The 26,941-nt window shown below is 35.8% G+C and overlaps 2 protein-coding genes across 4 annotated transcripts; one reads left to right on the forward strand and one right to left on the reverse strand.

The window, feature by feature from the left end:
• Positions 1–717: 717 nt before the first annotated feature.
• Positions 718–9,558, reverse strand: LOC147405600 (proline-rich receptor-like protein kinase PERK12). Its single transcript, XM_086433394.1, has 8 exons — positions 7,760–9,558; positions 6,879–7,355; positions 6,714–6,800; positions 5,576–5,646; positions 5,375–5,451; positions 4,921–5,068; positions 2,406–2,567; positions 718–1,316 (listed from the first exon to the last, which is right to left on the reverse strand). The coding sequence occupies exons 1-8, from the start codon at positions 8,655–8,657 to the stop codon at positions 1,071–1,073; spliced, it is 2,166 nt and encodes a 721-aa protein (XP_086289520.1). The 5' UTR covers positions 8,658–9,558; the 3' UTR covers positions 718–1,070.
• Positions 9,559–13,079: 3,521 nt separating this feature from the next.
• On the forward strand, positions 13,080–26,687 carry LOC147405601 (putative phospholipid-transporting ATPase 8). Of its 3 annotated transcripts, XM_086433397.1 has the most exons (13): positions 13,080–13,254; positions 14,235–14,840; positions 19,086–19,595; positions 19,845–20,446; positions 20,527–20,637; positions 20,740–21,016; positions 21,162–21,250; positions 21,716–21,824; positions 22,424–22,633; positions 22,760–22,885; positions 24,294–24,392; positions 24,698–24,889; positions 25,912–26,687. In XM_086433397.1, exons 2-13 carry the CDS (start codon positions 14,448–14,450, stop codon positions 26,509–26,511), a joined length of 3,318 nt encoding a protein of 1,105 aa, XP_086289523.1. In that variant the 5' UTR covers positions 13,080–13,254; positions 14,235–14,447; the 3' UTR covers positions 26,512–26,687. The 3 variants fall into 3 exon arrangements, with proteins under 3 accessions (XP_086289523.1, XP_086289522.1, XP_086289521.1); XM_086433396.1 differs by having other exon boundaries at positions 13,081–13,284; positions 19,086–20,446; XM_086433395.1 differs by having other exon boundaries at positions 13,081–13,254; positions 19,086–20,446.
• Positions 26,688–26,941: the final 254 nt, after the last annotated feature.

Raw genomic sequence — 26,941 nt, forward strand, 5'->3', positions numbered from 1 at the left:
TAGACATTTGACTATGACAACTGATCTTTTAAAGTATCATATCTCGCCCAAATCCTCTGGGTACATGCAATACTACACATATTAGGTAAGTAAGAATAAATTCTTCGGGTGGCCAATGAGGGGGCTTGAATTCAAGCGTCTCCCTTTTTGGAGGGATGCTTTGGCCATTGTGTGTTTGTAAGGTATTTAAGTCGTAAAATTTCTTTTGTGCAATTAAAAAATGTATAAGATATGGGTTCTTTTATGCTAAGGTTTGCCTTAATGGGAAAGTTCAACATCACCCAATGCTAGATTTCAAAATCTTGGGATCAGCCAAACAAATCTTCTATCCAATTCTATCTAAAAACCAGACTTCTTGTTTAATAGTTTGCTAATATGCTCTCACAATCTAAAGTAACGTTACTTTTCATCATCCTCACACTCTTTTAGAATATTTAACTTGCACGTTACTTTCAACTTCAAAGTTAAATTCAAAATAAAGAGTAGAGTCGTGATTTTTTGACAAGCCCTCTGACATACTCCCCATCTACTCTCCTGACGTGGCATGTGCATAGAACCATAGATTTTTTCCCCGGGATATGCAATTGACATATTAAGGGGGATGTTTAGTTGTGTATCCCGAGGAAATCTATGATTCCATACATATAGGGGGAGTCACTTACCATTATTCTAAAGGGTAACCATTTCTCTCATCATTAAAAAATTGTCAAAAAAAAATTAATCGACAAAGATTGTCTTGTTTTACTATAATTGAAACAATAATACAAGGACCGAACATAATTTACAAGCTCATCCACAAAAAAAAAAAAGAATTTGAACAGAATACCACTTAAAAGTTACAAAGATTTGAACAAAATAATGTTTATACACTTCCCGATCAAGCCGATGGATTAGTCTTTTTCAATTGTTCTCGCCATTGAAGCATCCATATGCCCATCAAGGGATCGGAACAATTAAAATAGGTTTACTTTGCAATTGGACAGCTCTAATGTACATTTCCTTTTCGATGTGGTGTCTTCGATGCACTGTAGGAAAGCTTTTCCCGAAGAAGAATCTACCATGAAAAAAAGTCAGAATCTACCACCTCGTGGGTTCATGGCACGAGTTTCTGACTCTCCATTTATGGGTACCTCTTTAGATCTGTATTCACCACTATTTAAGTCATATTCAGAGCTGTCCTCGCTACAAAATGCCATCATTCGAAATTTCTCCATTTCTGCATTGGATTGCCGAGCCTCAAAGATGGTGCTTTGGCCGACTTTGATTCCATTGCTGAGATCTGGCATGTCGCCCTCCGTGTCCAATGCTCTTAATACCTGAAAATGAAGCAAAGACTGCAATGTTGATCACAAAGTCCACAACTAAACCAGTTTCTAAGGTACTAAAAAAACTTGAAGGGCACGAAATATTCCTATCTATTGTTTAAATATAAGCTTATAGGGCTTAAAATGGATCGGTTTCGTCTCGGATCTCAGTACATCCATATTCAGATTCAATTTTTTTATTCGGATCCTGATTTGACCCAACTGAGTTACTTGATTCGAGTCGACTGGGTCAGATAATTCTGGGTCATTCTACATTTTTTGCTATATTTCTTTCCTAATTGCTATACTATTCTACTTTAACATTCTATTTCTTTTATTTTAGGGTAAATTACACTTCGACCTCCTGTAGTTTGGCATAATTCCATGTCGATCCCATAAAGTATTGATAATTGCACTTACCTCCCTTACAATCCCCCCCCCCCCCCCCCTCTTCCATCTACTTGCCGTCAACTAAACATTTTAAAAATGATTTTTATTTTGAAAAAGACAATTTTACCTTTTTTTAAATATTATTTTTCTTGATAAACAAAAATATCCCTGTCAAAAAATGGGTTCATGCTTAAGAATGTGAATGCTTAGACGGGGGGCATTTTTAATTATCATTTTAAAAGTTATATTTTGTAATAATAAAAATAAAATAAAAGAGTAAAATAGTAAAATAACATCTGAATTTTAACATTGTTAGTGAAAGGGGAGGTAAGTGCAATTATCAAAACATTAGGGGTCAACATGGAATTATGCCAAATTATAGGGGGTCAAAGTGTAATTTACTAATTTACCCTTTATTTTAATAGAATTCATGTTATATTAAAGTAGTAGAAAAAAGATATTTTGAAAACATAAAAGTATAATTTTCAAAGCAATTTATAACTCGGATCTAGGCAGATATAGGGATGGATCCGTATCCAACCTGGATCTGTCTTAGATCAAGGGGCATCAACCCATATTCAACACATTTTTTTTAAAATATGGATTCACTCCAAGGGTCCAAACCCACTAAATTCAGATTCAGATCACTTGCTAAAGACTAATAGAAAAAAAAAAAAAAAAAAAAAATTGAAAATCATTTATTTTTATTACCTGAACCATGCGGGGTCGCTTTGGAGCAGAATGACGAACGCAAGCAGCGGCTGCCTCAATCATTCTAAACACCTCGCTCTCCACGTATCTTTTTTCAAGCCTTGAATCTACTACATCTGTTAAATCTCTAGTTTCAAGAGCACGGTTCAAGAGTGGTCGAGCCTACAAAAAACATCAAGGCAATAGTTGAGACTTCAGAGTGGACCCAATTAGGTTCCAGCAGCAGATTGGCGCAAGCTTCTCCCTAGGTCTGAATGATCACGATGTCTAATTGTGATTCATCCGACTTTCACCCTCAAAAATAAAATAGCATCAAACAACAAAATCATTTCATTGTTCTGGTCGGAACTTTAGGGGCTTCTTGAAAACAAGATAGTGAAAAATATAATTCCTAGAGTCAAGACTAAGAGAAATGTATAAACCAATGCTTCCATAGATTCAATTATGGTTTACAATTATAGCTTCCACACCTGTTTTTTTTTGGATCATCTCCCAGATAAAGGAAGGGAAAGAGTCAAAGAAAGGGGCAGTGATTCAACTCAAGATCTCTCAGGTACCCAATGTTGTATCAGAATACTTGTCTCCTTGTAGTTGGATCCATAATCACCAAGTCGGGGTTCGGGAAAAAGTCGAAAAAAAGGAAAAAATGGAAATAGTGTTAGGATAATGTATTTTTTTCTACTAAGTGGTGTTATCATTTTTATCATCAAATCCTACTTTAAACTATAAGAATAAATGGTCAGCAAAAAACCCTTTAAAAAATGACGATGAAATCAGGTTTTTTTGTTTAGATTGTGACTTTTTCAAAAAGTCGTGATTTAATCACTAGTCATTAAAATCACGATTCAATCACGGCTTTTTGAAAAAGTCGGCAACTTTGGTGACTATTTGGATCTCCAAGTTTTTAAGGGATCTAATGTAAAAATATTGGTTTTTTTAACAAACCAAATGGATAATTCAAGTTCCACCAATATATTCATACAGCTCTATGATAAGAAAAGTTATACTACCAGTTAATATGAAAAAAAAAAATGTAAACACATGATATACATATTACAAGTTTACAATAATATAATTTATATACATATTAGAATCATCATCTATGCCTTATCCCCATGGTCACCAAATCGGGGTTCGGGAGTAAGTCGGCAAGGGAAAAACTCGAAAAAAAAACCGAAAAAATCGGAAAAAAATCGAGAGAAAATTGGAACAAATCGAAATAGTGTTAAGACAATATATATATTTTTTCGACTAAGTGATGTTATCATTTATATCATCAAATCCTATTTTAAACTTCAGAATAAATGGTCTTTGAAAAAACCCTTTCAAAATAGCTTGCTCAGCAAAAATAAAACAAAAATCACATTTGTTTGTGTTTAAATCGCGACTTTTTCAAAATATCGTGATTTAATCGCCAAATCTTTAAAGTCACGATTTAAACACGATTTTTTGAAAAAGTCTGCGCCTTTGGTGACTATGCTTATCCCAAGACCAAAATATCCTATTTTGCTACTCAACCCTATCTAAAGGTATATCTTCTGTCAAAAAATTCAGATCTATTTTTAGTAGCTCAATCCAAGTCATTTCATCCCTCCTCATAACTTACTAGCCTTCATCTCACACAAAGCACACCTTTTCATTCATGCCATCATTGATCTTTGTTCTACATGCCCAAGCCATCTCAATTGACTTCCTTACTTTTATATCATAGTAGGGCTGTTCCTAGATTCCCTCAAACTTACCAATTTCTGACTTTGTCTTTCCTAATCTTACCACTAATCCATCTCCTCATCCTCATCATATGTAGACATTTCTGACCTGACCAATATTCAGTTTATCAAAATAAATTAATAAATTAGAGTTTTCTTTAAAATTCTCGTCCTGTATTTAACATCAAAATGAAAATGTGTGTATATTTACTTTGGGGTGTGGGTTGGGGCAGCAGATAATTGGTCTTATACAAGAGATTTATCCAGTTTACAATTAGTCACCCAAATATATGTTTGGAAGATCTTATTCTACATACCATCAAGTAATTCGGAAGAATCTTAATTCCTTCGAAGTACTTTAACTATCTCGAGAAACAAAAATATAAGATGCCCTAAAAATTAAAGAGGAATACTTTCTTTTCCCTAGATAATTGACAATAAACTAAAATATTCTTTAAGAAAAATGAAAAAAAAGATATCCATGGTTTCAGCCTTACCCATTCAACTAAATTCTCATCTCCCAATGGTTGACTTGGATCAACAGGTTTACGACCAGTAACAAGCTCTAGATCAACAGGTTTACAATTAGCCCCCCAAATATATGTTGGAAGATCTTATTCTACATACCATCAAGAAATTAGGAAGAATCTTAATTCCTTCAAGGTACTTTAACCATCTCGAGAAACAAAAATATAATATGCCCTAAAAATTAAAGAGGAATAATTTATTTTCCCTAGATAATTGATAATAAACTAAAATATTCTTCAAGACAAATGAAAAAAAGATATCCATGGTTTCAGCCTTACCCATTCAACTAAACTCTCATCTCCCAATGGTTGAGTTGGATCAACGGGTTTACGACCAGTAACAAGCTCTAGAAGCACGACTCCAAATGAAAACACATCAGACCTATCGGTCAATTTGCCACTTGATGCATACTCTGGTGCCATATACCTGAAATCCAAATTGAATATCAGAGAAGTGTTCAACTGCTCCATGTGTGCAAATGTTTTGGTGATTTACATATGAATTGGGGTGGCTTAGAAAAAGTTGGTGTGGCATAGAATCTCCCGAAAAAAGGGGTAAATCAGTGCTCTTTGCATTATGAACAGTAGTATAATGTCTTAATATTGTGTTTATTAATGGTAATTACTGTTAATAATAGTTATGCTATAGTTCTAGTGTGAATAAAAACCACAAAAGGTCCAATTGCAATGGAGCCCGGCTCAGGCACCTATCCACCAAGAAGTTGTAACCTACCCAAATGTCCCCATGACACGAGTTGACACATGGGTGTGAGTGTCATTTGATAGTTTGGCAAGCCCAAAGTCTGCAACCTGTGAGTAGAATGGGTTTCAGGTTAAGATATAGGTCTTGGTGTTTGAAACATATAAGCATGTTAAGAAGTACCATATGATGAAATCAACTCAAAAAGTGAGAAGGTTGAAAATATGTGCATGCCTGTGCTTCAAAAACATCATCCAACAGGATATTTGCTGACTTAATATCTCTATGGATAATCTTTGGATGACCTGAAAACAAATAGGAAACCAAGTAGAACATGTAATTAGAGGGTTTTAATATTTATGTGCAACTACTTTGGACATGGTCACACATATTAGTGTCATATGTGGATAGGAAGTACCAAATATGGAAGAAAACTCAATTCACATACACATATAGCTTATGATCACATTGAAAGATATATTGGTATATAGACATTATGTCACAACCCCAAACTTCTAACATGAATCCCCGTGACTTTGGGTTAGTTTTCGAGGCATGAGACACACATCCCAATATAAAAAGTCTGAAATTATACATTAGTTCCCTATTAGGAGAGAGATACTGAGTTATGTTGTCCATAAAATGTGAGGTGGACGGCTAAAATGGGGATTTTCTTCTGGAGTGCTATGTTACACATGCATACTGATCAAACTAAAAGGATCTATGCTTTATGGAGCAGACTGTTGAGCTGTCAAGAATCATCATTTTCATACTCAAGGGTTGACATGAGGATGTTAAGATCGATGAGTAGAAAAACTAGCAAAGAACAAATCAATAATCAACACCAAGGTTTAAAATTTCGTTTTCGAAAAATCTGAAAAATTAACCAAAATGGAACAAATATTCCGAAACATTCCCAAAAACTTCATAAAAACAGCATATTAGTGATAAAATGCCACTTAAAACTATTTTTTGTCAAATACATCGCACTGTTTCACACCGATACGAATCTATACACCTGTCCTGTTTCTCCCAATTTAAGCTGATCCATAGATAGATACACCTTAAGAAGGCAATGCAATTGCTATATAGAAACTTCCAAGGAGGAAAAAAAAGATGGAGATTCTTTCCTAATACCACGATATTAGGAGGACACTTATGGTTCTGTTTGTTGACCTATATACCTTAAGAAGGCTATGCAATTTCTATATACATACTTCCAAGGAAAAATAAACAAATGAAGATTTCTTCCTAATGCCATAGTGGAAACTGTCCAACATGCATGTATGACATGGAAATTTTTGAGGAAGAATAGAGTTTTTTTTGTTGTTGTTGTTGTTAAATAGATAGTGAGGATGTATGCAGGACATACAGTCATCATGTAGATATGCCAACCCACGAGCAGCACCTATAGCAATTTTGACCCGTTTCGACCATTCCATCACAGACACACCTTTCCCTGAACAGTATAATCGGTTTCAAATTAGTAAGCATGACATCAAAATCTAATATGCAAATAAGGCTTCAATCAACCCACCATGCAAATGATGTTCAAGATTATTATTTGGAACGAATTCGTAGACAAGTAACCTATGATGTTCAGCAATGCAATAGCCCACCAAAGAGACCAAATGGCGATGGTGAACACGGCTAATGATTTCAACTTCAGCTCTGAATTCCCTCTCCCCTTGCCCACTACCAGCCTTCAACTGTTTCACTGCTACAACTCTCCCATCTGAAAGCCAACCCTTGTAGACAGATCCAAACCCGCCCTCTCCAATAACATTTTGCTGAGAAAACCCATTTGTTATTTCCATCATTTCTTCATAGCTGAAGCATGACTTAGAACCCCCCAATGTACCCGAATCTGTTACACCAGAATTGAACACATTTCCTCTGCAACTTCCATAATTACTTCCCATTGAAGAAGGAAGTGGCATCCCACTGTAATATTCGTGTGAATGGCCAGCAACCCCCATTGTGTGTTGTTGTTGCTGCCCATGGTAATAACCATCTAAAAAAAAACTCAAATATTAAGGAATCAAAATCTGTTAACCAACCAACTACTCTAAAAGACCGATCTGTTGGAGAGGGGTAGAACTATGAATATAAGAAGGTCACGGGCTTAATTGGGGTATGACACACCCAAGAGTGGAGGAAGATATACACTCAACACTCCTCATCCTTAAGGATGGAAAGAATCGAGCCCATGATCTATACAAACTTAGCGCTCTGATACCATGTTAACCAACCAACTACTCCAAAAGACCAATCTGTTGGAGAGGGGAACTATGTATATAAGAGGGTCACGGGGCTTGATTGAGGTGTGTCACACCCAAGAGTGGAGGAAAATATACACAAAAAAACAAAAGCATCAGAATGAATCTTTTTTTTTTTCCGTGTGTTTAGCAATCTTACCTGTTTTAATAGAGAAGCTATCAGGGGGAGGTATGTAATGGGTGGCATAAGCCCGTTCACGTCTTTTCCTCCTTCTCAAGACTACAAAAAGGAAGGCCACAAAAGCAATGATTATTACTCCTGCAACCGTTACACCAGCGACACTCCCAGCGCTAGAACTGCTACTTGAGTTCGATGGTGGACTGGATTGCGCTGAGATGGAAAACCCGTTATCCGATTCTTTGGAAGGAGGGGCAATCTTCGGGTGGCTAGTTGTTCGAGAAGATGGAGGGTTTGACGTAGATGGTGACGAAGGTGCAAAGTCCTCAGGGGGAGCGGGATTACGGGATGTAGGTGATGGTGGCGAGTCAGGCAACTGAGGCGATGGGTTGGAAACGTGTGGAGTTTCAGGGGGCGAATCCATTTGTTTAGGAGGTGATGGGTCTGAGTTTCTAGAAGGTGGTGGAGAAGGTGAATCATTAGAAGCAGTCGGAGGTGGTAAGGATTCGGATGGTGGAGGAGATGATTGTTCTTGGGCAGGTGGAGGAGGAGAATTTGGCGGTGAAGAATCGGGCGAATCCGAATCTGAATCTGAATCCGAAGGTGGTGAAGAATCCGAATCTGAATCCGAATCCGAAGGTGGTGAAGGACTAGGTGGGGAAGGTTTGGAATCAGGAGGTTGCGGATTGTTCGAATCTGAGGGTGGAGAAGGTGGCGAAGAATCGGGTGGTGAAGAATTTGAATCTGAAGGAGGTGAAGGAGAGTCATCTGATGGTGATGATTTCGGTGGGGAAGAATCTTGGCCTGTAGGGGGAGTTGGTGAAGAATCAGGAGGTGGAGATTCAGAATCTGATGGAGGCGAATTTTGATCAGGAGGAGATTCATCAGAGGAAATCGGGGAATCTGCTGAGTCAGACATTCTATAATTTTCTTCTTCTTCTTTTGAATCTGTTAATGTTCTTGTTATTCTCTTTACAAATCTTCAAAAACGCTAATCAACAACATGATTAAAAAAAATCCTCGATTTTTTTTTATAAGGTGTTGTCTTTGAACTAATTTTACAAATAGAATTGAAGCAAGAACATGAACCCTAACTCTAGAAATCGAATCAAATTATATCTATGAGAAGGGAAACCTGATCACTCTCTGTAGATGAAGCTACATTGCCCAGATGATCTAATAGAGATCGTCCTCCATTAACAAAATTCAACAGAGGAGAGAAAATTTGTGATTATTTTTCTCTAAAAATTCAAATTCGGTCTAACTTTCTCCAAATTTAGCAGAATCTCACCAACAAAACCCCAACAACATGATTTAAAAAAAAAATCCTAGATTTTTTATAAGGTTGTCTTTGAAGTAATTTTACGAATAGAATTGAAGCAAGAACATGAAACCCTAAACCTAGATATCAAATCAAATTATATCTATGAGAAGGGAAACCTGTTCTCTCCTTCTCTCTCTGTGGATGAAGCTACATTGACTGGATCTTACTGAGATCATCCTCCATTAACGAAATTCAAGAGAGAGAAGAGAGAAAATTTGTGATTATTTTTCTCTAAAAATTCAAATTAGGTCTAACAAATCTTATCCAAATTTAGCGAAACCTCACCAACAAAACCCCAAGAACTCTCTCTCTCTCTCTGTTATTCTTCATTTCTAAATCTATCTAGGCTTGGTGGAAAGCCTCCATCCCTCCATTGTCGTTTTACCGCGCAAAATACGTTAGCTTTAAATCCTTAACTTGTTAGTCGTTGCAGGGTGCGTAATGCGCACTCTGTTAAAGGTTTCCACGTAAGCACAAAAACCCGTTCTCTATCTAGTCTCGGTTTACCCACCCACTAATACCGAGTTGACTTGTTCGAGTCATTTGCTCTTAGACTGATGAAACGGTATGTAAATCATTTCAATTAACGATTATAAGCGCTGAAATATACTCCAATTTGTTCGAAAAGCCTTCAAAATGACACGTGGCAGATTATAATGCGACCCACGTATTTTCAAAAAAGTGGTGACGCTCCACGTCCATGCACCGCTTTTGTTGAGGTTTCGCGCGTTTACTTTGGTTGGGTGGTATGGAAACCAACGACATTTTGAAATTTTAAATGAGTGTACCGTTACGGACAGCTGGTACGGGCGCGAAGGATAGGGTATTTTAGAAACAACGCCCGTGTAAAATTGGTGATATTAGATTTACCCCTTGCAAAATACAAGATTAAGCTTATCAACCTTGACCTAAGTCAAGATTGTTTTTTTCTTGATGATATAAAGGTGAAATTTTGATTTTTTTTTTCTTAGTAATTTAAGTATTTAATCAACCTTTTTTTAAAAAAAATTCACTATTAAATCATCCAGAAAAATACCCTTATTTTTAACATTATGGGCTATAAAATTGTCCTTATTAAAGAGTCCCAAATAAGTCGTCGATGGATCAGATCGTACCCACAGGTGATCCAGTTCAATAAATTGGGGTCTGATATGAAGGTTTCAATAAGGATCCAATTTCATAGATACTTAGATTAGTTATGGACCATGTCTCAAACTTATACGATCTCAAATATTTATATAATAAAACACAATTAAGTCAAAACAATTATCAATGATACAAATGTTGAATTAACTAGAGTGTTGTGGGAAACAAATCTAACTAGGACAAGCCTCCTATCATTTACAGTTTTACGGGTAAAATATAATATTATGGGAGCTATTTTATTTTATTTTTCTTCACCTATTCTAATTTTACTATATTTTATCTTCTATTCATTTAATCCACTTTATTATTTTTTCATATTTTACCTCTTTAATCTCAGTTTTTTTAATAATACCTCTCTAATTCTATTTTTTTTTCATTTTTACCCCGTTAACCCGAAAAATGATGTCCCTCTCTAACTTTATTATATTTTCTCTTGTATCCATTTAATCCACTTTATTGTTTTTTTATCTTTTACCCCTTTAATCTCAATTTTTTTTTTTTAATAATACCCCTTTTATCAAGTTATATTTTCTTAGGACCTATGTTATTTCATTTATTCTTTACATCGCCTAACTTTATTACAGTTCCTCTTTTACCCCTTTAATTCATTTTATTATTTTTATTTTTATTCCTTTAATCTTAATTTTTTTTTATAATACCCCTTCAACTTTTTTTATTTTTATTTTTACCCTCTTAACCTAAGAGAGAAAGTCTGTGTTGTAGGCACGAGTGAACTCTAGTATATGATAAAACATGAGAAAGTACATAAGTTTATATATATATATATATAGAACAGCGTTCCTAAGACTCATATTGGGACTCACATTGCGACACACCGTTTTGTCTTATATGGGAAAAATGTTTGGAATGGGCTGATTTTTTGTGAGGATGATCTCTATGGTGAGGAGATCATCCTTGCCAAAAATCAGCTCATTATGAAACTTCTAGACCGTCTAATTTTTGTTGAAAAATTATAGACCGTCCAATTTTTGTAAATCAATTTTGATGGGGTTAGAAGTTTTGGAATGGGATGATTTTTTGCCAGGATGATCCCCTCATCACAGAGATCATCCTCACAAAAAATCAGCTCATTCCAAACATTTTTGCCCATATAAGACAAAACGGTGTGTCGCAATGTGAGTCTCAATATGAGTCTTAGGAACGTGACCCTATATATATATATATAGGATGGGGTTCCTACAACCCCCATTACGACTCACTGTTTGTCTTATATGGGAAAAATGTTTGGAATGGGCTGATTTTTTGTGAGGATGATCTCTGTGATGAGGGGATCATCCTGGTAAAAAATCATCACATTCCAAAACTTCTAACCCCATTAAAATTGATTTACAAAAATTGGACGGTCTAAAATTTTTCAACTTGTAAACATGGGGCTAAAAGTTTCATAATGAGCTGATTTTTGACAAGGATGATTTCCTCACCATAGAAATCATCCTCACAAAAAATCAGCCCATTTCAAACATTTTTGCCCATATAAAACAAAACGGTGTGTCGTAATGGGGGTCTACGGAACCCGACCCATATATATATTGTAAATAAAATTGAATAAATCCAATCAAGATCGATTCGATTGTTATCAAATGGGGTATGGATCCAAATATTGAGATCTTATTAAAAACCAATCAATAAGGGTCCGATTCAATTTTTTTCTAATTAGTTATGGGTTCAATCCAATCTTATCGATTGCTCCTAGATCAACCCCATTCTAATCTAGGCTGAATTCATTGACAATCACAGTCTCTGACCTCAGCATGAAGATTTGGAGTGAAAGATTGATCAATTATTTATCAGACTAATAAAATGGCATGACTACCTATTTTCTTAGTCTCTAGCCAAATCCACCCCCTCCCCTTTCCCCCTCCCACTTTTTTTTATACAAAAATTCATTAATTTCAATCGTTACTATCAATTCCTTTAAAATAATTTCAATATTATCTTCAATATGTTATTGAAAATACTTGATTTTTACAAAAAATGAGCATTTTTAAGTTTTTCAAAAATATTCATTTTTTAATACTCGAAGATTTATGAAGATGGAATCTTGAGGTTAGTGATGAGGGTAAATTTTTTTACCTTACAATTGGAAGATAACATGTTTTGGAAATAAAACCAAGGATTTTAACAATATATCAAAATGAGGGCATTTAGTCGTTTCTATCATTTTATATATTAGTTTTTGAGAGAAGGGCCTAGGGATATATCTAAAGAGTATTGATTTTGTAACTCAAGTTGATAGGGTAACTCAAAAGGTCACTGACGTGGTAGGTGTAAGAATCGTAAAAAAAATTTCCCTTCAAATACACAGCTACATATATTTCATGGGGATGTGAAGTTGTTTATCCCAAGGGAAAATTCTATGATTCTTGTAGGATACATGTCCAATTGAGTTTTTGAGTTATCCTGTTAGGTTGACTTACAAAATCATTACACATATCTAAATTATTTAAATAATAATTCAGATTTAATTACAATTATGGGGGGGTTCAGAAAATCACGATTCTTATTTTTAAATTAAAATTGAAACCTTATTAACAAATGTTACAATCACATAATCTAAGTTTTCTAACAATTTAAAAAGACAAGAAAATAAAATAAATCAAAACCGATTGGCTCTTTGGCAATTCAATCCATGTAGAGCAGTAGGACCCAGTTTTGGATTTGAATTCACTCGGACCCGTTCATGCAGTTTGCCTCGACCGAGTCAAAGCGGTACCAGTCGAGTCTTGAAACCATGCTTACGTGGGCACAAAAGACAAAACTGCCAACTTTTTGTGCACGTGGCACTATTTTAAAAGAAAGCGATGAGAAGCCAATAGTGGCTTCTGGAAGTTGAAGTGCTTGACAACAAGATCTTGTTTCGCTTCTTTACTTATAAAAGCGGCAAAGCAGCTAGTGCAACCACAGACACAAATCGAATCCCACTCTCTCCAGTCTTGTCCAAAGAAAGAAATCTCTCGAACTTCGATTGGAAGTATGGAATCATCGAGATCGTTTTTCTAGGTTTCCTGTCTTGTCATCCTATCTGGTAATCTTCAGAGTTCAGAGCTCAATTTAGGTTAATTTCTTTGAAAAAGTCACAATGTTAGACTTTTTAGTTGATTTTCTTGAACTTTTTCCAAATTCTTGATCAATCAGATCATACTGAGCTTGATTTTATATTTGTTCAGATCGATTTCTCTGTCTAACATAGTTATCAAAACCTCATTTGTTGTTCTTTATCTATCTTGTTTATCCAAGATCTCAAATCTTCAGAGCTCTACTTAGCAAAATTTCTTTGAGGAATTCACAATGTTGATTTTCTCGAATTTTTTCATAATTATTGCATAATCAGATCAAACTGAACTTGATTTTGTTAGAAAATAACCCTATGATCCGAAGTATAAATCAGCAAGAACACAAGAATCTCACAAGACACAAGATATACGTGGTTCGGTCAAAGCATCGACCTACTCCACTGGCGAAAACGGCGATTTCACTACATTAACCAAAGAAGAACTAGGTTACAATGTCTCTCTGTCTCGTATATCTCACACCCCCTTTTGGGTTTGATCTCTTACCCTTTATATACGTAGGGTTACAAAGAGGTTAAACAGGTCGGATCCAAAGCCAAACCAAATGGGCCCCACACATTACCAATTAAATGGGTCATGCGGCCATTAACGGATCATCAAAAGATCCAGTTTGAATCCACGACAATCTCCATATACAAGAATAGAAGACATAACCTTACAGATTTTATATTTGTTCATCTTGATTTCTTTGTCCTAAGTCCTAACGTAGTTACCAATCTCTTATTTGTTACCGTTTTTTTATTTATTTAAAAAAACTATCCTTTTTAGCTTTAATTTCTTTGAAGAAGTCACAATGTTATACTTTAGTTGGTTTGCTCGAACTTTTTTTTTTAATTCTCTGCTGATCGGATCAGATTTAGCTTGAATTTATATTTTTTGTGCTCGATTTGTCTGCTCTAACATAGTTATAAAACATTTGTTTGTTGTTCCTTAGTGAATTTCGATCGAAGATATCAAATATCTGTTCGTGAAAGTGAATTATCCGAAATTTCATCTTGAAATCGAATGGAAAGATTAGAAGATGTGTTAAAAGTAGTTCATGATCAGTGCCTTTCTCTCAGAGAAGGAGAGAGAATCATAGAAATGGAGAAAGAAGTCCGGAAGAATCCAAGTTCTTGATTTCTTGTACATTTTAGAGGAAAAAAAGATGAAAAACGGACAGAGGAGAGGGATACACTTTAGCAAGCTCTACTCATTCTCATGCATCCGATCATTGTTAAAGGATGATCATTCTCAGATTGGGCAGAGAGGTTACTCGAGAGTGGTGTACTGTAATGACCCTGAAAATCCCGAAGCGATTAAGCTCAAGTACAATGGAAACTATGTTTCCACTACTAAATACACAGCATATAATTTCATTCCAAAATCTTTGTTTGAGCAATTTAGGAGGGTTGCAAATATTTACTTTCTTGTGGTGGCTTGTGTTTCATTTAGTCCATTGGCGCCCTTTTCGTCTCTTAGTATTCTTTTACCTCTTATGGTGGTGATTGGAGCGACTATGGCCAAAGAGGCTGTGGAAGACTGGAGGCGTAGAAAGCAGGTAATAATCAAAATAATTGTAAATATTTGCTTCTCCTTGCAAATTTTCTCATTTAAAGTTGATTATGTAATGTTAGAATTTTTTATACCATGACAGAGAAATATGGATGATCCATTAAATATCACACTTGGGGGAGAACTTTGAATCTGATTCTTTGGTCACCTTAGTATTATTAGTGGAGAATGATTCTATAAAGCAAATATGTGGATATGGGATCTTATAGCCATATACGTTTTGTCTCACAATTATTTGGTTTACTTATTACAAGGACCATTATTATAGATATTGAAATGGAATCACAGGACAGATTGAAGACATCTTTATATCAAGGGAAAGGTTCGTGACGATACACAAACATATCATGGTCATCGTCATTAAACCTTTATCCTAAGAATCTTGGGTTAGCTGAATGAATCATGTGCCTCCATTCATTTTATTTAAAGCTATTTCTTCTGTAATTTATTACTCGAATGTTTTTATTTCCTCTTTCACTGCCTCAATCAATGTTCTTTTTTGCTCTTCCTTCTAATTGGGATTGTAATTGGTCTTTGTTGTGTTTGCCAAATCATGTTTATTGACTTTCCCTTAGTTTATCGCCTATTGGGATTATACTACATTTTCTTTAATGCATTGGTTTCTTCTTTCTAAATTGTCCAATCATCGATCTCTACCATGGTTTAAAAAACCGTTTCGTATTGTAATGTTTTGTACAATACGTTTCGGATTTTGATCTTGTCGAGACGAAACAACATTGAAATCGAAACAGTCCAAGTTTTGATTATTTTCTTTTCAGATTTTTTTATCTATATATCTCCAAGAGAGATCTTTAGGCGAAAATAGATTTGGAGAGAGATGAATATCTACGAGAGATCTGAGAGAGAGTTGGGAGACAATAGATTTGGAGAGAGATCTAGGGGAGAAAGACCTGAGAACTAGAGAAAGATCTGAGAGAGATTTGTGAGAGAGAGAAGGGTACCTGTGCGGCTGTGTTGCATCGTCTTTCTCTCTAGAATACATTACAAGTTTTAATGAGATGCCCTTGACCTTGGTCTTCTTTAGAAGGTTTGATCATTTAGACCAATCCCTCATGTTTTGGTAAATATTTGATATACCCATGTAAATTGATAACATACCCCTTTGACCATGGTCTTCTGATAAAAACTTTTTAGAAAAAAGTTATTATTGTTTTGAATGTTTCGGGAATGTTTCGGTATCGTTTCAATTTTTGAAAAATCCGAAATATTGGAATGAAACGAATTTTTAAACCATGATCTCTACTACTATCAATTTATCAAAATATTTCTTAATTACTTAGCATTCATCTCCATAAAGCATAGGCATATCTTGGCTTTTAGAATTTTTCTTTTTAATATCATTGACTTGTTCACATGGTACTCTAGAAACACAACTCCACTTAAACCATTCGGTTATAATTCCAAGTTTTCATTCCAAATTCCTTCCCCTCATTTCAAACCGCAAGTTGGTTATATCATTCAAATATTTGAACCATTTCTTATGCATGGCCGAGCATTTAAATTTAGTATCAGCTCAACCCTATATGAGATTACCTATATAGATGACAACAAATTGTGACTTGAGAGAAATTTATGCACATGGTGGAACTCATCCTCGTATTCAAAGATTGTTATGTGATTTTGCTCTTTACGAATAATTGACGCATAAATGTCTAGACTTTGCATTGATGGAAGTAAAGGATTTGGAAACTAGACCATTTCATTCAATGTGCAATGTGCAAAATACTGGTGGATTGAGTTACACATTGTTGAAGGTGTAGAATGAGCAGTGCCTGGTAATCTATCTGCCATCTTCCAAATTCCAAATTAATACATGATCAAACGACTAATAAAACAAAGAAGTCAATATGATATGTAGTATATGATTTGCAAGGATCCAATAAAATCAAATTACGATGAAGCATACATGAGACAAAATCATACTACGAAAATAAAAATAGGAAAATTTTATTTAGATAGCTGGTATTATCAAAAATCAATCTCCTAGCTGATGTAGCCATAGCCAAGGGAAACTATCCAGATTCGTAAGTCTTTTTCGCCCTTCCTCAGTCTTTCTAGTATTATCAAAAGTAGTAGCCTGCCTAATATATCCCTAGCTGAGGAAAACCGTCCCAATTTATGGTCTTCTTTACCCTTCACTAGCCTTTATGTAGAAATTTCTCTCTCTCTCACTCTCTCTCTCTATTCTGGCATGCACCAACCATGATTTAGTAGATAGCCTTTCTTTGGCATTTTCTCACACTATTTTATAAAGCATAGTGTCATGTGACTCTTTTGTATAATCTATAACTCTAATTGGAGGGAAAGCCTAGTCCAATAATGACGTAGCGGAAGTGTGTGAATCAATAAATTTGATTGATAAACAAGTAATAGCTGAGAAGAAAATAAAACAAAGAGCTAGAAAGTAATTTAGAGAGAAAAGAGAATTGAATTGATCTGTTTTGAATTAATTGAATTTCGTTGTTTGAAGCTCCTTCTATAGATAACTTCATCATAACAGCTTAAAAACATTTTAAAATACTAAAAAGTAACTTTGTAATATATCTATAACGTATTACTAACTTTCTAATCCTATTATAACTCAATTTGAACACTTCTAAGCACTTCTAATCATAGTCAAAATAATAAAAACGAATTTAAAAAAAATTAGAAACTTAAAAGCAAATTAGAAATTAACAAGGAATAGTACTCCTAAGGTAACTATGAAATAGAAATCCTTTTAGAACTAGAAAATAGAAACAAATACTACTAAAATTATGAAATTGCTAAGACTCTCTAGCTAGAATTGTAGATTTCCTACATTTGCTACAACTAGAAAACAGAAACAGATCCTACTAAAATTAGGAAACTACTTAAGACTCTCTAACTAGAATTGTAGAGTTCCTACATCAGGTAGATGTCCTACATCAAATAACCTTTCATTTTTACTAGTCTATGGTCAATCTAAAGTTATTAATTTGAGCCTTTTACTCTAGAGCCTCCATCTGAGACCCTTATTCAACCTCTATCAGAGAATCTTCTATTGAAGTTCTCATTGGATAACCACTCTTTGAGACCTTCACTAGATTACTACGTTAGGGTCTTATGAGTAAATGGATCCCTTCTTGACCTCTAAAATGAATCAGCCGTCTCCCCCTATCCCCTCTCCCCTCTCCCTCTCCCTCTCAATGTTGTGTATGTAAATAAGAATATTTTGGGTATGAATAATTTGATGAATGAAGTAGCCTTGTTGCTGATCTTTCTAGGGTTTATCTTAGCTGAGCATGAAGGTCAATCAAGACTCGAGCTCTGGTCATATTTCCAGAACCCATTCAACCTATTGGTTGATGACTCTGGCAAATTGAAGCCTAAGCATCTACTATAGTTTCCAATGTTGCAATTTTTTAATAATATAATCGATCCCTTAGGACTCAATCTTGTTAAATTATTGAAGTTTTCTATTTCGGCTGATGTGGTGTTTGTGTTCACTTGGGTGATTTGATCTAATTGTTTTTGGAGCTGATTACGTTAACTTGGTATTAGACTAAGTTCATTCTGTGGAGATGGCTATTGGATCCAATTATAGCCCTTGAACTTTGTTTAGAGATCGAGGGGATCATTGTGGCTGACATTTTGCATTGTTGTTGGACATCATTACACGTCATCACATCCATGTCTTGTTACATAGATTACAACTTATTGTGATGGGATCCAATCTCAATCTAGATCACTAGGCAAAGGGCATTTCATTCTTTTGTGTATGCATAGGAGAAGTAAAGCAACCTGGGCAATCACTTTTCTCTTGAACAATCACATACATCGCTTCTCACATCTATTGCCTTTATCGCCCACCTAATAATATCCTGTTTCCTTGATCTCTAGGAGATTCCACTAAATTTAGGACCAGGTTTTGTGTCTAATTTCCAAGAAGTTCAACATTTTCTTAAAGCAATGCATGCATCTTGTGTCATGATATATTTTTTTTCTAAAATTGTCCATGTTCTACCAGAACTATTTAGTCCAATTATTTTCTTATCTAGAGTCATAGATATGAAATTGTTAATAAACTAATGCATGAAAGTAATAATGATCACTTAACGGCTGCACCTATTTCCTTTATGAGTTTTCAACCTTGTGCATTTTTCTCCCTTACTGCTGCATTTTCACTTGTTCCAGTTAATTTATGCCCTGGAATTTAAATAATGTACGGAAATGTAAAAAATGGTTTCAGGATATAAAGGCCAATAACAGAAAGGTCAAAGTGTATGGCAAGGATCACACTTTCCACAAAACCAAATGGAAGAAACTAAGAGTTGGAGATCTTGTTAAAGTGGAGAAGGACGAATTCTTTCCTGCTGATCTGGTTCTCCTTTCATCAAGTTACGATGATGGGATTTGTTATGTTGAAACATCAAACCTTGATGGTGAGACAAACTTAAAAGTTAAGCAGGCTTTAGAGGTGACATCTGGTCTGCGTGATGAGAACTCCTTCAAGAATTTTAAGGCAGTGATAAAGTGTGAGGACCCAAATGAAAATCTGTATTCCTTTATTGGAAGTATGTACTATGATGGCGAACAATATCCCCTTTCACCACAACAGTTGCTTCTGAGAGATTCAAAGCTCCGAAACACGGATTATATCTATGGTGTGGTAGTTTTTACTGGGCATGACACAAAGGTGATGCAGAATGCTACAGACCCTCCTTCCAAGCGGAGTAAGATCGAGAAGAGAATGGATAAGGTGATCTATATCCTTTTCAGTACCCTTGTTTTGATTTCTTCTATTGGATCTGTTTTCTTTGGAATCGAAACTAGTAAGGACATTAGTGGTGGAAAGCTTAGAAGGTGGTATCTTAGACCAGATGCTTCAAATGTATATTTTGATCCAAGAAGAGCATCTTTAGCAGCGTTTTTTCATTTCTTGACTGGATTGATGCTTTATGGTTATTTAATACCAATATCCTTATATGTTTCAATAGAAATTGTAAAGGTTTTACAGAGTATATTTATAAACCAAGACCCGGATATGTATTATGAGGAAACGGACCAGCCAGCACGTGCCCGCACATCGAATTTGAATGAAGAACTTGGTCAGGTTGATACTATATTATCGGATAAAACGGGTACATTGACATGCAACTCGATGGAGTTTGTTAAATGTTCCATTTCGGGTACTGCATATGGTCGTGGTGTGACAGAAGTAGAAAGGGCCATGGCAAGAAGAAAAAAAGATGGACCACCTGAAATTAATGATCCATCCTCTGATTTCGGGGAGCATAGCACTGACATTATGGACTCGGGAAAGTCAATTAAAGGCTTCAACTTCAGAGATGAACGCATCATGAATGGTAGGTGGGTGGAGGAATCACATTCGGATGTCATACAGATGTTCTTTCGTGTCTTGGCAATCTGCCATACAGCGATTCCTGTTGTAGACAATGAGTTGGGTGAAATTTCTTATGAAGCTGAGTCCCCAGATGAAGCAGCTTTTGTCATTGCTGCACGGGAAATTGGCTTTGAATTCTACGAAAGGACTCAAACAAGCATCTCGTTGCGTGAGTTAGACCCGAAGACTGGAAGAAAGATTGAAAGGTGTGTTTCCTTCCAAACTTATACATAAGATATCAGTTTCTTTATTAGTTGTTAATTGTGAGTTGGTTTCTGAATTCCAGACACTACAAGCTTCTTCATGTTCTAGAGTTTAGTAGTTCACGTAAGAGAATGTCGGTGATAGTGAGGAATGAAGAGGGTCAGTTGTTGCTCCTTTGCAAGGGTGCAGACAGGTCTGGTGCACATGTTTACATATCCTTCAAGTTAGGTTAAATGAAATAACCTTTGATATGATGTCTATTGATTCCAAATTTTGTATATCGATATTCTTTCAGTACAATGTTTGAAAGGCTTTCGAAGGATGGACGAATGTTTGAAGCTGAAACCAGGGATCACATTGACAAATATGCTAAGGCAGGTTTACGAACCTTGGTAGTTGCATACCGTGAGCTTGGTGAAGAAGAGTATGAAACATGGAAAGAGGAATTTTTAAGGGCCAATACTGCTGTCACCGCAGATCGGGATGCTCTGGTGGATGCTGCAGCTGATAAGATTGAGAGAGATTTGATTCTTCTCGGTGCTACAGCTGTTGAGGACAAACTGCAAAAGGGGGTAAATATTGAAGTAACTTCTACCTATTAATGATTGTACAAGTTCATCGGAACTTGAAATTAGTACCAATCTCAGATATTTAGGAAGACACGCGTGTACACTTGGATGATATACTATTGAACTGATTTCCTTCCCTTGTGTATAGGTTTCTGAGTGCATTGACACGCTTGCCCAGGCTGGAATTAAGTTATGGATCTTAACTGGTGATAAGTTGGAAACTGCAGTCAATATCGGGTCTGCTTTATTTTTCTAGTTTTAATTTTTTTTTTTTAAATTTTTACTAAGCATTTAATGAGTTCATTATCAGTATAGTGTTATAATACTAGGTTGGAAAACACTTGAGCGCAAATGGAATGGATTACCACATTAGTAATCCAACACCACAGCGCTCTAGAATTCATGAAAAAACTTGGATAAAATAATAATAATAATAATAATTCAGAAAACATTTTTTTGGGGCTTGATCCAAGGTTCTAAAAATGAGCGGTTACCGAACTCCAAAATTTGTAACTTGTTGTTTTCAAAGCTCATAGAATTTTGTCCTCTGCAACCTGTGGCATTGGATCATGTTTTTGGATGCCCACAAGGTGAGGTTACCGACCCTTGGGAAGATTTCAGTTAGTAAGATTAATCTTACTTATACTAGGTTTGAGTGTCCTCTTTGGAAGATAAATGTTGTAACTCAAGGAGATCGTACAGGTATGCGTGCAACTTGCTGAGAGAAGGGATGAATCAAATTGTGATCACACTTGATAAACCAGATATCAGTGCCTTGGAGAAACAAGGGGACAAGGATATCACGGCAAAGGTATGCAAAAAAATTTGGATCTCAAGAAAGTGATAATACATTTTTGGACCGACTAGTTGCACACCACTTGTAGCTGGTAGCACACCAACCTTAAAAATAACCTCTTTTTTGAAACCTCTATTTTAACTTACTACTGGCACTTCATTATCGGTAATGTTTAGATTTAGGGTAATTCACCTTCTCGTGACTTCATCTTCTCTGTTCTTGTAAATTGTAAGCATGTTTGTTATGTAAAATTCTGAATTTTTTGATAATTCTTGGATGAATATTACATGAATCCTGATAGGATATTTATAGGGATTACATCAACCAAGATAAGGAAACTAGCCTAACATAAATATTTTAATATATATATATACAAGCAAGTATTTTGTATAGAAATTATTGAACCAACAATAACTCATGTGAGCATGGTTGAAGAAGAACAACAAAAAATCAAAGGAGTGCAATATTTTTATTTTTATTTTGAGTGCAATCATCCAAATGGAGTGTAGAAGGAAATTTTAAGTGATGGAGTGCAATTGGTAGTGGGTGGTGTGCAACTAGTTGGTCCCAAAATTTTTTTTTCTTATGTTTCTGACTAATTTGATCTTTGTCAGGTTTCTCGCGAGAGTGTGACAAAACAAATAAGAGAAGGAAAATCACAAGTTGGTCCAGCAAAAGAAAACTCTGTTTCATCTGCGTTGATCATTGATGGTAAATCTTTGACTTTTGCTCTTGAGCGAAATCTGGAGAACTTGTTCCTGGAGCTTGCAATTGATTGTGCATCTGTTATTTGCTGTCGTTCTTCACCAAAACAGAAGGCACTTGTAAGTGCTATCGTGTCAATCTTAATGCTCATTAAGAGATTCTTGGGAAATTTATTTGTTTTAGTTTTTGGGTAGCAGTCAGTATGCGACTGACCTTCACAATAATCTGATAGAAGTGTAGTGCAGGTAACAAGATTGGTGAAAGCGGGAACAGGTAAGACAACACTAGCAATTGGCGACGGGGCTAATGATGTCGGCATGCTTCAAGAAGCTGACCTTGGAGTTGGAATTAGTGGTGTTGAGGGTATGCAGGTATTAAACTCGTCTATTTTCTTGGGATATATGGAATATATTGTTTTCATAAAGAGAGCTTCTATTGGCACCCTAACTTTTACTTATTACACCCCAATAAAAGATTAAAACACTCTTCCAACGTTAGAAAGGTTTGGCTCAAATTATAATCTCATTGTTACAAAACAATATAACATTCTATCAAACAATTTCAGTAGCTATTTACAATTATGATTAGGCTTGTATAAAATCCTAAACCCAATAAATAGAAATGTACCCCCCACCCAAAAAAAAAAAAAAAAAAACGAGGGGGCTTCTATTGGCACCTCAACTTTTTTCTTATTCTCAACCATTCGCTTATTTTTAATTGAGGTGTAGTAAGTAAAAGTTGGGGTGCCAATAGCAGCTCTCTTCATAAATAGTAAATTACATCTTTATCTTTTGGGAGCAAAGAAATTATCCATTATTCATCTCATATGGAGTCATTTTTGGTTCTTTCATTGTGCATATGTCTACTGGTATCTGTATTTTAATTTTTCATGTAATTGTATATTTTTTGTGTAATCTCTCGCACAGAAGTATCGGACAAGATCAATGGGTTATGTCATCTTAAATCTGTTTTGGACCTCTGCTCCTATTATAATCTTTTAAAAACCGAGAGTAAAATGGGATTATTTGCATAGCTGGCTCTCTTTGAATTTGAACCATTTAACCTGACACTGTTTAGATGCTTCTTTTCCTTGGTGGTATTCTATTGAATTACTTTTAGGCTCTGTTTGGCTCACAGCATGTAATTTTCTGGAAAATATTTTTGTTACATTTCTCGAAAATGACATTAACCTAAAGTTTTTTTTTCTTTTTAGTAAGTAGAGATGATTTTATTAGAAAAAAGGGAGGTCGAGGTGACCGGCCTAAAATACAACTCCTCAATAGACAATCCCGCAACCACAACTATGCACCAAAAACCCCTAAAAAAAGGATGACCTCCCACAAAAAGATTACAAACCCCCCTGCCCCATATAACTAGGAAGTCTTCAAAAAAGGGGGAAAAAAAAGCCCTTGGATTTGACAAAAAATTTACTCCAGAAAAACAGCATTGCCAATATTGACACAACAATGTCCTGAATGGAAAGCTCCTTTCTTTCAAAAGTGCAACTGTTCCTTTCTTTTCAAAGGTCCCAACAAATCGCAAACGGCAACAGACCCCACAAAAGTATTTACTGAAAACTACATGATGTGAACCAAACAGAGCCTAAAGTTAAAAAGCACTTCTGATTTTTTGTGGTTATCCTATCCTGATGCAACCATTGCCCTTCCAATTATGGAAATGTGTTCAAGCAATGCTTAGTTAGTATCCTTGCATCAACTTAATAATTTTGAGTGGCAATCAGTAAGTTTGATCTTTGTTACAATTGATCTACGGATGCAGGCTGTCATGGCTAGTGATTTTGCAATTGCTCAATTCCGTTTTTTGGAGCGTCTGCTTCTCGTGCACGGCCATTGGTGTTACAGGCGAATATCAATGATGGTAAAACCTTGCCTCCATCTTCTCACCAACACCTGAATTAAAAAATCCATAAACCTCCATGTTTTTCATCCCAACATGTCGAAATGTTACTGAATAAAAGTATGTAGTGGTGAAAGAGCTCTTAATTGCTAATAAGCCGATTTTTTAAAGAGCTATTATACTTTTTCTACGTGAAATTGATGCAGGAGTGAAAATACGCAGACAGTAATCTGCCAAGTTGTTGAAAGAAAAAAAAAAAAAGATTTCGTTGATTTATCAGTAACCTTTTTCATGTCAGGCTAAAGTTTGATTTTTTATGTGTGCAGATATGCTACTTTTTCTACAAGAACATAGCATTCGGATTTACCCTATTTTGGTTTGAGGCTTATACTTCTTTCTCTGGTCAGCCTGCTTATAATGATTGGTACCTGTCCTTGTACAATGTTGTCTTCACTTCACTTCCTGTGATTGCTCTCGGTGTTTTCGATCAGGATGTTTCTGCGCGCCTTTGTCTCAAGGTACACGTCTCGCAAATTGGTCATTATCCTTAGTTCATAGATTGATGCATTTCAAAGCTAATATACATGCACACTGCAGCTCCCATTCTTCGTAAAAGCTGTTAATTTTCGGAAGAAAATAAGATATCATGGTATAACCATCAAAGCTATTGTAACAACGTTTACTGTTTTTTTTTTGGAAACATAATTGATTTAGCTGATGGTCTGTATGATTGTGATAGCAAATCAAAGGAAAAATGATCTTCCCAGAGAAAAAGGCAGGAAAATATTGCCTGACTTGCCTCCGGGGAAATTGGATTTCTTGTCAGGATGAAAAAATGCTAACATTTGCAAAGATTAGTCCCAACCCCCAAAAACTAAGGACCATGATCTAGAACGGTGCCTATGTGGCACATTTTGGTTGGACTTTAAAACATTTTGGGCTCCTAAACAAACCGTTTTGTACTTGGCACACACAGCCCAATGTGTTTAATTTAAAACCAAAAAGTGCCATATAGACACCGTTTGTTGCTGTAGGAATTGGACACCGTTCTGGATCACGACTCAAAAACTAAACCCAACTCTCATCTGACATTTTCCTATGGAACACTGCTGGTAGAGTGGCTCCACAGGACACTGGGCTGATGTGGAGCTGCACCCAGAATCATAGATATCTTTTTTTACTTGTATCTCGAGGAATTCATTTATGGTTCTGAGCACAATTCCATGTCAGCTCCATGTCTAACACAATGTCCTGCGAAGTCGCTCTATGATTTTCAAACCCTATGTGCAAATGTACAATCAAACACCAGCAAACATTATATCAGATCCACTTTCTCAAGAGATTGGTTTCCACACAAAAACATTTTCCTCAGTAATCATAAACATCCCAAGTAAATTCTATTGAAGATTTTGAAATATATTTAGTGAATCATGAAGCACCATTTCTTGCAAACAGCATCATACATGACATTACTATATCACGGTTTTAGGCAAAAAGAGCAATATTATTCATGTCCATTTCTCTCTTATGTTTTCTACAGTTCCCTAAGTTGCATCAAGAAGGTGTACAAAACATCCTCTTCAGCTGGCACCGAATATTTGGCTGGATGTTTAACGGGGTTTTGAGTTCCATTATCATATTCTTCTTCACGACGAAATCCATCTTTCCACAGGCCTTCAGGAGAGATGGACGTGTTGCCGGGTACGAAGTCCTCGGCGTTGCAATGTACACATCTGTCGTGTGGACCGTAAACTGCCAGATGGCTCTCTCCATAAACTACTTCACTTGGATCCAGCATTTGTTCATCTGGGGTAGCATTGTCTTATGGTACATCTTCTTAGTGGTTTATGGGTTGTTTCCACCAACTATATCCACAACAGCATACAAAGTTCTCGTGGAAGCTTGTGCTCCTAGCCCTCTCTACTGGCTGACAACACTCCTTGTAGTCATCTCTGCTCTGCTACCATATTTTTCATACAAGTCGTTTCAGATTAGATTCTGTCCTATGTATCATAATGTAATTCAGATGACACGATTGGAAACCTTGGCGACTCCAACTCCGACTTCTGTTAGGTTGCCAACACAAGTTGAGGATGGAATTGGACATCTGAAGGAGAGATTATGTCAGAGAGAGTCGTGAAACATGGCCGATGTTCCAGGTTTGGGTAGGATTGTGCAATATGTATGTGTTTATAAGTGAAAGATAAATGGTGGTTAGTTTGTATAGTAGTCAGTTCGTAAAGCTTTGGTTGCAAGTCTGCTCACATAAGTACATTTCGGGCAAAAATGTATAGCTTTATGTATTAGTTTTGATCATTGAGGGCTAAAAGGGTAGGAAGTTCAAAATACAAGTTTAGGCGGGGAGTTTCCAAAAGAACACTTTTAAAGGGTAGGAAGTGTTTCCAAACAAACACTGTAAAAGGGTATTGTGCTTCCAAAAGTCCTAAACTTTAAAAAAAAAAAAAAAATCACATAACATTGCTGTTTTACCTTTCTAGGGGTGTTTTAACAAAGAGAGCTGCTATTTCCACTCTAACTTTTACTAATGCCACACCAATTCTTATCCAAGT

This window comes from Akebia trifoliata, chromosome 3 (assembly GCF_017979445.1).
Source record: "Akebia trifoliata isolate Shusen 1 chromosome 3, ASM1797944v1, whole genome shotgun sequence".
Classification (NCBI taxonomy): domain Eukaryota; kingdom Viridiplantae; phylum Streptophyta; class Magnoliopsida; order Ranunculales; family Lardizabalaceae; genus Akebia; species Akebia trifoliata.

Excerpts from the sequence above, each read along its gene's own strand:
- LOC147405600 (XM_086433394.1), bottom strand. The coding sequence starts at position 8,657 with ATGTCTGACTCAGCAGATTCCCCGATTTCCTCTGATGAATCTCCTCCT. Across the intron at positions 7,356-7,759 it reads TAGCTTCTCTATTAAAACAG|ATGGTTATTACCATGGGCAG; the intron begins GTAAGATTGCTA and ends GTTTTTTTTTAG. Across the intron at positions 2,568-4,920 it reads ATGAGAGTTTAGTTGAATGG|GCTCGACCACTCTTGAACCG; the intron begins GTAAGGCTGAAA and ends TGTTTTTTGTAG.
- LOC147405601 (XM_086433396.1), top strand. The coding sequence starts at position 14,448 with ATGAAAAACGGACAGAGGAGAGGGATACACTTTAGCAAGCTCTACTCA. Across the intron at positions 20,638-20,739 it reads CTTTGCAAGGGTGCAGACAG|TACAATGTTTGAAAGGCTTT; the intron begins GTCTGGTGCACA and ends ATATTCTTTCAG. Across the intron at positions 24,890-25,911 it reads CTGCGCGCCTTTGTCTCAAG|TTCCCTAAGTTGCATCAAGA; the intron begins GTACACGTCTCG and ends TGTTTTCTACAG.